The sequence below is a fragment of the Tachysurus fulvidraco genome, chromosome 12, assembly GCF_022655615.1.
Source record: "Tachysurus fulvidraco isolate hzauxx_2018 chromosome 12, HZAU_PFXX_2.0, whole genome shotgun sequence".
NCBI lineage: Eukaryota > Metazoa > Chordata > Actinopteri > Siluriformes > Bagridae > Tachysurus > Tachysurus fulvidraco.
In genome coordinates, this window is record NC_062529.1 from 7134740 (window position 1) to 7145944 (window position 11205).

At 37.5% G+C, this 11205-nt stretch overlaps 1 protein-coding gene across 2 annotated transcripts; it reads left to right on the plus strand.

The window, feature by feature from the left end:
- The first annotated feature begins 6133 nt into the window (after positions 1 to 6133).
- coch (coagulation factor C homolog, cochlin (Limulus polyphemus)) lies at positions 6134 to 11172 on the plus strand. 2 transcript variants are annotated; one of them, XM_027172152.2, is made up of 12 exons: positions 6134 to 6263; positions 6575 to 6667; positions 6790 to 6831; positions 7012 to 7177; positions 7742 to 7875; positions 8402 to 8470; positions 8549 to 8602; positions 8695 to 8842; positions 8924 to 9027; positions 9154 to 9380; positions 9495 to 10011; positions 10136 to 11172. In XM_027172152.2, exons 2-12 carry the CDS (start codon positions 6619 to 6621, stop codon positions 10306 to 10308), a joined length of 1683 nt encoding a protein of 560 aa, XP_027027953.1. In that variant the 5' UTR covers positions 6134 to 6263; positions 6575 to 6618; the 3' UTR covers positions 10309 to 11172. The 2 variants fall into 2 exon arrangements, with proteins under 2 accessions (XP_027027953.1, XP_027027952.1); XM_027172151.2 differs by having other exon boundaries at positions 6137 to 6263; positions 6619 to 6667.
- The last annotated feature ends 33 nt before the right edge of the window (positions 11173 to 11205 follow it).

Genomic DNA, 11205 nt, shown 5'->3' on the forward strand with positions numbered 1-11205 from the left:
GTGTGAAAAAAATAATAATCTGCTTATGATTCAAAAAATATGAGCTCATCGGTCAAGGACTGTGGAGGTAGCGTCAAGGCTTCTGAAATGGGTTCACTGGTTTTTATTGAGGTAACTCACGATTCAATTCAACAAACTTTAAACAATGGAATCTTTCTCAAAGCAGCTTTGCAGAAATATAAAAATATGGAATAAAAATTTTAATTAAATTAATTATTTGTCCCTAATGAGCAAGCCTGAGGGAATAGTGACAAGAAAAAACTCCCTGAGTCGATAAGAGCAAGAAAGCCTGAGAGGAAGCAGACTCAAAAAGGAACCCATCCTCATCTGGGCATGAGATTCATATAATGTCCTTTCTACTGTTTATATACAGTACAAGCGGAATTGTGTAGCCAAGAGCTTCTGAGCAACTTATAGGTCAGTGTAATTTCAGCGTTCATTATAGATATGATGGTAGCAGGAGATGAATTCTGTCTGCCAACCAATTTAAATGGAACAAACTTCCTCAAAAACCAAGAGAACAAACCAAAACATACTGGCAACACAACTTCATCAGGGACTTCATCAGATGAAAGGTTTTAGACTGGCCATGTCAATCACTAGATTTACCCCCACTGAACACGACCTCCTGAAAACGAGACTAAAGTCTAAACCCATCCAGAACTAACAGCATTTAAAAGAAAGTGGTACAAACCTGGAAAAGCAACACAAAAAAAGAAAACAACTGTTTGATGTCAGTGAGTCACTGGTTTTATGCATTTACGCAAGTAAGGGAAATGTGGCCAAATGTTAATTGTTTAACTTATTATTAACATTAATGTTTCAATATTTGGTTCAACACATTAACCTCCTAAGACCAGCTTTGGTTTGGCCTTGCATTTAGATGCAGTGATGTCCACGTATGTGGACACCAGGTCGTAGGAGGTTAATATGCAAATAACAATTTTTGTATAAAACATTAGTACTAGTGCCAGTACTCAGCTGAAGGTATTTTACTGGCAAGAAAATGGTGGGAAATCATTTGTAAGGTTGGAAAGACAGATTGTGGTTGTATTAATATACTAAACCCTATGTCATACATTCACCTAGTGAATTTGTGGAATATCTTGGCACATGTACAAACAGGCACACAAGTGAGTAACGTTGCTCATACTGATTATTCATTATTCATGGAACTTTTGTTATACACATTTTGCAGAATAGCAACACTGTACTGTAGTAATCACTGACATTAGAAAACTACAGAAGACATCAAATGAACTGGTAAAGTGAAAGTGTGGACAACAGCAGTATTTTCTGAACCCAAATTCCAACAAATAGGCACAGCTATCCTGTAACCTTCTTAGTCTGATCCTTAGGACACTCGATGAAGGCTAATGACATTGCATTAGAGCAAATACTGCCTAACTATAACTTTGCGCTGCGTTAGGCCAATTGAATGGATTCTTAAGCATGTTATTTGGCCTCATCATTACCATCAGCTCTGCCAATCCCAGAGTATGGCAGTAAGGGCAATAAGACTAAATCCTTGACTTTTTATTTTGTCTATCCCATTATCTGGATCCTTCACAATGTTCTGCCCTCTTTTTCCTCATTATTGCAGTTATCCATTCTTGCCTGAACTTCATGGTCAAACATACTTTTTTATATCACAGACAGGACAAAATTCCCTTTTTCCTTTATCATTAATGGTTAAACTATTAATTAATCTCAACTTGAAACCCTTTGCATGTGCTAAGTCTAGATAAATTAGTGGATATATTTTTTGTTCTTATGTTAGAAGATAAGATCGTATTTGGCTGAACAAATGGCAGATAAATCAGTATACACTACAAAGAAAAATGCTGACACAAGAGTTTGGTTTTTCAGCTCATCACATCAACAAATATAAGCTTGGCTTTATAAACAGCCGCAGTCTGGTTTTTCTCCTTGTTCTAGACTGGGGCAGAGGTATGGTTTGAGAGGTAGAGTCTGATAGTGACTATCAATTTACTTGTATTCATTACAATATTTATAGATGTGTAAATACACATTTATAATCATAGAGAAATAAATTCCTGTAATTATGGAAGATGCGGAACTGCCTGGAACCAGACACATTTTTGGTGCTGTTCAAGTTCGTCAGCATTTTTTTGTTTGACTTTTTTGTGCCAATAATGGTCACAGTATTCATGCATGTGTCCCACATAGCCACAAAACTCCTAGAGGGTGATTGATCACACATTTAATTATACACAATTAATTATAGCTACAAAACTCCTAGAGTGTGATTGATCACAGCATAACACAGGTAAGGTTATTTTATTATTTGTCATCTATTGTTCTCTTTGATGGATATCAATGCCCCTCTGCAGGCATTATTCATTTTATGGTGGCAATCCTGTTGGCCAAGTCCCATTTCCTTGTGGTCTGCAAGGGGCTACCAAGTCTGCTAAATCAGCAAGTTTCCACAATCCTTTCATTTATACTGGCATGTGATCCAAGTTCCAGAAGGATCTCCAGGCTCTGTTTTGCTGCCTAAGGCCCAGTGCAGCTCAAAGCACTTCCCCAGAAAGTACACCCTGAAGATGTGCAGCTTCATCTGGACTAATTTATGGAGATTTTACCAGAGTAATGAACATGGCAGTAAGGCTAAAAAGGATAACAAAGAATCAAGAAAGTGCCATTTCTTCAGAAGAACGGCAACTCTGGAGAGTTTCTTTTTCCAGCTGATGGCACAACTTCATATAAATCAGCTCCTAAATCAACACAGTGCATTGCTGACCAGATGAATTTCACTTAAAGATATCATATTATTGTTTTGCATTTTAATCAAAGAAATTACCATTTCAGTGATTCAGCAAGCAAAATCTTACACAGGTTTTCATATGAATAGGAGGTGAGTGCAGTATAAAGTACCTACAGCTGCCTGTTCTGCTCCAGAAGCCTTGAAGCATTTTATACATTTAAGGTTAGCAGTAGGATTCATTTTAATAGAAATAAAGGGCCCTTAATCTGTTCCAATGTGACAAGATTTAGTGTGAAAGAACCAGAATGTACCTATGGGGTGAATAGGGCCTTCTTTCCCAAAACAGTGCCTAATTTCACTAATTGTCTTGTATCTAAATGAAGACAAATCCTAACAGCCTTGATCCAGAATCAAGTGGAATGTCTTCCCATAAGAGGCTTTGGATGGAGGGCATGTGAGTTTTTATAGCAGCAAGGAGGAATCCAACTCAACAAGCACACATGTATGTGATTGATAGTCAGATGTCCACATACACTTGACCCTATTGTGTATGTATCAGTACCATATATTTTTAATCTTTGTCCTTTATTACAGGAAAATGGAAACAATGGAAGATTGTATCATCATGTCTTCATCCGTTTTCTCAGGAGCAACATGTTTATTCATGACGAAAGGCAGAAGCAGCTTTGGAGGATAATATAAAGTACACTGTATACTATATGGGAATCATACAGCATATGTGCTTGTTGTACACTCCATTCTGAATACATTAATATGGAGATGTCCTCCATTGCTGCTATAACAGCCTCTACACTACTGGGAAAGATCTCCACTAGCTTTTGAAACATTAATTTCTTCTTAATTTGATCTCACCACTTCATACCCACTAGCCAACTCTTCCCACCATGTGGCATCTATCAGCCTATGAGGGTGGGGCTAGCAAGTGCTTCCTCTGAGACATATAAAGTTAACCTTTATAACTTTAGGAAAGTATTATTTGCCTTCTCTGTCTGCATGAGCTCACACATAGCTGCGATTGGCTAGTGTCCCTTTGAGTGACAGGGGAGACAGAAGACTCTGCCATCCCTTCTACTCTGAGAGCACGATCAATTTTGTTCCTTTGGTTTTCAGCCACAAATGGCATCTGTCCAAACTTGTGAAAGCTTTTTTGTGCCATTTAGGAACCCCATACATACGTTTAAATTCTGTTTATCTTGAACGTCCACCACAAAACTCCATGTGTAAGTTTTTAGTTTAAAAACAATTACATTTTACGTGTGCACTGAACATGTGGAAAAAAAAAAGTTCTTGCAGACATTGTATATTGTTAGCCAGAATAATTGTTTACATAGGTGATGATTGCCTTAATGAGACATCCATCGAGATATTCCACAGCTAATGTAATTTATTTGGAATAAATTTGTAGTTCATAAATTCCTTGGTAGAAAACGATGGCCTTGTGGGAGCACAAACACATTAGGTAATGTGACAGTGAGGCTTTTGCCCATGTAGAAAAAAATGTCATGTATCAACTTAAACTCACACTTTCATCTGCTCACCGGCTTCAAATTCAAGAGTTTCCACATAATGTCTACTGCTTTAGTAAACATTAAAAACAAATTACCTGGATTTATGCTCTACTTATGATTTAATGATGAGATCATCTTTTTATTGACATGATATATGACCGTAGCTATTTCTTATACTTTCTGATGATTCTTGCATGCTGTTGTTGGTGTTGTTTTTCTTCAGCTGCTCCCTGTTGAGTCGCCATAGCAGATTATCCAATCCACATTATTTGATTTGGCACAGGTTTTACAACGAATGCCCTTCCTGATGCAAAGCTCTCATTTATTCCGGGCTGAGTGTTAACTCCTGACTAATGTTCCTGTTACATAATTTTACTGACTATTAATTATAAATGAAATGTTTAAAAAATGTTTCCTTTCTAGCACTGGTACACATTATCATGCCTGAGTATAGCTCATGTTAGCACTGTGAAACACAGCCAGAAACCTAAATGTGTATAAAAAAAGAAAAATAATTGCTTTACCTGAATTTTGATACAATTTCAGTCTACCACACACAGTCTAAAGGACTGAGCAATCTACAGACTATCCCTCACAATAATTTTGTTGTTGAAGACCACTTTAGTCTCAGACTTTCTGTGCCATGAAATAGTCATTCATTTGGAAATTGGGAGAGTTCCCAGTCATTACAATAAGCAGTTGTTTTATTCGGGCCACAACAAATGGATCGGGTGTCATTCCTTGAAAAGTCCTCATTTATCTCTATGACTAAGTGTCATGTCACAGACCACATTCCCCAATAAACTTCCTCTGTATTTAATCAGTACATGCCAGTATGTTTGGATCATTTCCCCGGTCTACCTAGATCATTTAATCACCTGGACTGACTGCCCTTTTGGCCACTTAATAACAGGTTACATATTAGGAAATGTTTGCTTAAATATTACCAAGAAATAAATTATTTACTGATTGAGACTGATAACAATCACTGATCTGGTTGACTAACATAATTGTTTTGTGTTTTAGAAAATTAATGATTCTCAAATGTGGCTACATACAGTAAGTCCCCTCTGAAAGACAAACTGTTGTAAAATTCTTAAGAACCATTGTGTTCTCCCACAAAGTTATTTTCATATTTGTACATCCTTTATTCAGTTCTACATCCTTTTCGTGTAGACTTTAATTTACACCAAAACACAGACATAAATTAGAGAAATTACTTTTTTATTCTAAAAAGATTAGAAAATGAATTTGATAGACATATCAGACCCCTTCACAGCTCTGTAACTGCACATGTATCTACAAGAGAGAGACGTGTTACGGTATTATTGGACTTTAGAGATCAATCGATCCATTTTGTTTTTGCTCTTTCGGTTCTTTAGAACAACACCAAAGTTAAACTTAGATCCACAAATATTAAAAGCTGGTCTGGATACATCCGTGATTCTTAATTCAAAGGAACATCATTAAGCAGTCATTCAAAAAAATGTCTGCTGACTTGGGTTTCAGTGTATGGCATGATTTTGAGGTGTTGCATTCTTTTTCAGCTGTAATAACAGTCCAAACAGAAAGACATTCAGCGCCTTTCCATCCATTACACAAACCCAGAGAGCCCAATAGACCTTTCTTTCAAATATAATATTAATTCAAACTAATACTTACTGAAAATGACTTAGCTATTACGGAAACACAAGTGGGGACACTATCCTATCCTAATACTGGTGATCGTTATAGGCTTAATTCCAAAACCTAAAAAGGCCTAGGATCCAGTATATTGATGCGCTTTACACTGGAGCTGGTTGGTCCACAGGCTGTGATGTCACCATGAAATCACTAAGGCTTTCAGGGAGATTATATAAAGGACTTAGGGGACCCTCAAATTTTAGACACTGCAGGAATATCATCCACAAAGGATTATTTTTTTTAATCTTACTAAAGCTTTTGAGGCTGGAAGCCCAAAGAAACGCCATCCTGTATAACACCTGTGAGCTTATATCTAACCCAAGGTTTGTTTATTCCAACCATTTTAATACTGAATATTTTACATTGCAATATATGTTCATAAATTGTCTGTGTTTACTGTGGGATTCATGCACTTCTATGCACTTCTAAATGAGCCTGTAGTGATGGATGTGTCTGGGAATTAAGGTTTTCCTGTAATATCTTAACCCTGTGTCATTCCAAATACAAATATTACAGTTTTTTTAATATTACAGTAGACTTTGTGGAATATTTCTTACTTGTTTTCTTAGACAAGTTAATGTTAACTTTTTTTTTTATCAGACACTGCAATAATAAAGTGCTTCTGTTTTCTTAGCTGTGTGACTAACGTGGTGTGACAAATCTGCTGTGTCCCTACAGATGTCTTCAGTAACTATGTCATTTCGGTTTGCATTTCTTCATGTCTTAGGTAGGTTTGTTATTGGTTATAATGATCATGATTATGTTCTGTTTGTCGTGTGTAATCTTTTTATTTTGAACATTTCATTCATGTTCTTTGTTATGTCTTACATATGTATTTATTTTACACAGGCATTCTGTCTATGACATCCATCAGCTTTGGAGCTGATTTAGGTGGTTTGTCTTTACTATTCCTTGTATCTACATGTCCATATGCTTTTACGTTTAGTTTGAAATGGATGTTATAATCAATAATTAATCATCATTAGAAAAAAAAAAAGAATAATTCAGCACTGATATTTTAACGGTGTAGCCAATGTGGTTTACGTGTAATCTGTACCGTTGTTTAACTAGTTGCTGTTCCCATTGAATGCGGCACGCGCGCGGCGGACTTGGAGGACTCCCCGGACTCACGCGCAATGGTGTTGTGTCCTGCAGACTGCGCGCTTTGGAAACTGTCAGTGTTCGGCTCCGGGATTTACGCCTCCATCTCTAGCGTCTGTGGTGCCGCACTGCACAGGTATTTACATCTTAGTAAATATTCATTACAGACAGACAGACAGACAGACAGACAGACAGACAGACAGACAGACAGACAGACAGACAGACAGACAGACAGATAGATAGATAGATAGATAGATAGATAGATAGATAGATAGATAGATAGATATACTAACAGACAGAATGACAGATAGATAGATAGATAGATAGATAGATAGATAGATAGATAGATAGATAGATAGATAGATAGATAGATAGATAGATAGATAGATAGATAGATAGATAGAAAAGACTACACTAAATGAAAAACGTTACTGTATGTATTGGTCATACATCCACACATGTAACACATCATTATTCATGTCTATTATACATGGTAAGTATATGTACACATAAAAAACATAAGTGTATACCTTTTTCCAGTGTATTCACTTTATTAGAATAAACACATGCAGCAGCTACACAAGCAAATTTAACTTACTGCATCACTGTGAATATTCCTACCTGGATTGTTCACACATCATGTAATTAAAATGTTACTGTTAAAACGTACTGTTCCTAACCTTCCCTTTAAATGTGCCAGTGGTATTATAGGTGTGTCGGGAGGAGCTGTGGAGGTTCAGAAACTGGCTGGCAGGAGTCACTATCACAGCTCTTACGCACACGGCATCCAGACTCAGTCTCTGTCCAGCTGGAGTGCATCATTTACTGTAACCAGTAGGTGGCGATATTTCCAGTCTCTGCGGTTAGATCGCACCAACCAGCACTGTACCACTGTTTTAGGTCTTTTGTTTCAATTAATCAGCGAATTACCTAATTAGCTAATCAGCTAATGGGCGTGTAAGGACAGGGACAAAAAGATGTACATACCCCAGGACCAGGGTTAGAAACCAGGACTATGAACAGTAATTAAAAAGAAAAAAAACCATTCACCCTGTTGAATATAAAGTGCACTATTTCTAAAGAATCAAACCATGGTCAAAAAGTAATGTTGAGATTTTCTAGTGCACTCAGGTAATCCCACCATGCACTACGATGACTTTAATGTAGAGGTGTTCGGAACATACTTTACCATTCCAGAGAAAGTTTCAGTATTTCCAAATGCTACCTGCTCACTTTTAAAAGACTCAAGAAGACACTTTCAGATTATTGTAATGTCTGTAAGTCACAGTTAGATGTTGAGTGGATCTATGTAGTTATTTTGAATGATCATTATCAGAATGTGTTCTTCCTTCTCTCTCAGGATCAATCAGCTTGCCTATGGAAGTGTCCAGTCTAACCATTACTGCTGACAACCCAGTGTCTGGACCAGGTAGGTGTCTAATTTGGGCACATGTATTACTTGTATATACTGGAGGTTAACATTTAAACAATGTTCTTCTTCTTGCAGCAAAGAAAGCTGTCAAGAAACCCCCAAAGAAACCTCAAGCAGTAGAAAACAGAGGTGCATTTGTTTAATACCTGACAAAGCTCAAAGGAACAATTTGTCCTTTTTAAGAAGGAATAATTCTAAGGTTTCCTGTTGCCTTGTTTCAGATTGTCTTGTGGATGTAGCTCTAATTGTGGACAGCAGCTATCATATAGGACAGCGACGCTTCAACCTACAGAAGAACTTCATTGGTAGATTAGCAGCAATGATGAAGGTTGGACCAGATGGACCACATGTGGGAGTGGTGAAAGCCAGGTGTGTAATATGTCTTTCTGGTTTATTCAGGATCACATACCAAAAGAAACATTTTTAACATGTTCGCATTTATGTTTTCAGTGAGACACCTCAGGTTGAATTCTACCTGGGCAACTATAGCATGCCTAAAGATGTGATTTTTGCCCTCAAAGAAGTAGCTTTTGGTGGAGGCAACACCAACACAGGTGCATAATTCTAATTTAAACACGACATGTATGATATTTAGTCATGCGACCAGCCTTGTGTGTGAACCTTATGGTTCCATCTAACCTGCATTGTCTGTGCTTCACATTTTGTTAATCTGTGTGCAGGCAAGGCCATACTCCATACAGTAAGGCACTTTTTCAATCCTGATTTTGGAATGCGCAGGGGTGTTCCACGGATTATCGTGGCATTTGTTGATGGATGGCCCTCTGACAACCTGGAAGATGCATCAGTAATGGCTAGAGAGTCTGGAATTAATTTGTTTTTAGTGAATGTGGCCAAAGCTATCCCAGAGGAAATGGGATTGGTGAGGGATCAAGACTTCATGAAGAAGGTAGGTTTCACAAAGACAAATAGAATGGATTTAATTATTCAAAATATTTTGGAGCCTCTTTGTCGTGTTGGAAGAAAATTCTGGAAAAGATGAGTACAAATATGTGTCTTACAGGCAGGCTGCAAAGACAATGGTTTCTTTACACTGACTATGCCAAGCTGGTTCAGCACAAGTAAGTTTTTGAAGCCTCTGTCTCAGAAGCTTTGCTCTGTTGACCAGTTGCTCTGCAGCAAGACATGCTATAACTCAGTCAACCTGGGCTTTCTGATTGATGGATCCAGCAGTGTGGGTGATGTCAACTTCAAACTTGTTCTAAGCCTCCTAAGCTCCATTTCTCGCAATTTTGACATTTCTGAAACTGGCTCACGAATTGGAGCTGTGCAGTTTACATATGACCAGAGACTGGAGTTTGGCTTCAGTGATTTTACTAAAAAGGACGAAGCCTTGAGAGCCCTCCAGAACATCCCATACCTAAGTGGTGGTACAGCCACTGGAGATGCCATCACCTATGCTATGGAGAATCTCTTCCAGCCCCGTACCATGGGTACAGGCAAGAAGTTTCTTATCATTGTTACTGATGGTCAGTCCTATGATGATGTTAGAGGGCCAGCCATAGCTGCTCAAAGGCAAGGTAAGTAAATAGACCCAAAACTAAGCTGCTTTCTTAATACAAGCATGATGACGACATATTGAAGGCAAATATTAGAAGTGACCTAGAATGTCTATCCTAATATCTAAACCTTGTCTTTTTACAGGGATCACAGTGTTCACTGTGGGTGTAGCTTGGGCTCCAATGGAGGACCTGAGAGCCATGGCATCAGAGCCCAAAGACACGCACACCTTCTTTACCCGCGAGTTCAGTGGCCTTGAGCAGTTTGAGCAGCCCATTGTACGGGCAATCTGCAGGGACTTCACAGAGTTCAACTAGAAAAACTTATATTGGGTTAGCAGGAAATAGAAAAAAAGAAAGCAATAGAGAAAATTAGTTACAAATACCCAATGTTTTGGTTAAGATTGTCTGGTCAGTTTTTCACATATTAGAGATTTTTTTTTTTTCAACCTAGGTATATTCTTTGTGCAGAGATAGGCCCTTTAGTGTATTGTTTTGTCATGAGAAGAGTCTGCATGGTTGCTTTAATAGTATGATTGAACCAAAGGATTCTATGACTTATTGACTGTGTAACTTTATATTAAACTCATACTAATAATGGCAGATGTTACCATCAGAGACGCATCCTGATTTCTGGTATTCTAGAAGGAAGAAAGTATGAAATATAGGTTTGCTATCTCCATCATTGGCTGCCCAAGAGAGGGTTGTCCACGTTGATGATAAACAGCAGGTTTGACAAGGCTGCCCTCTTGTGCATATCATTGGTACTACAGACAGCCTGAGAAGTTCTACAGGATAAAGGCTAAACACATTATCGTCTGGTTTATCACACACCACACACTTACACAAGCACTGTAATGCACACAGCTTTTTACATAGTTACATTTTCTCATAATATATTATGGTCACATTTTATATTCATATTTCTCATTCTACATGTTCACAAATGAGATGTTTAGAATTATATTTGGATTATACTTACTAACATTCTGATCACACACACAACTATCTGTTTCCTAAATTATGCTTAATGCTCAATTATTTTCTTACAATGTTTTTCTTATATAAACACACATATGCATGCTTAAGTGCCTTGCAAACTGAGAAGCAACAGCAGAGTGATTGTACATTTCTGTTTAATTTATTACTTTCTTCTCAATAAAGGACAAGGTATTTTTACAAGCTAATTACTCATTTGTCTAAAAGTGTGGCAAA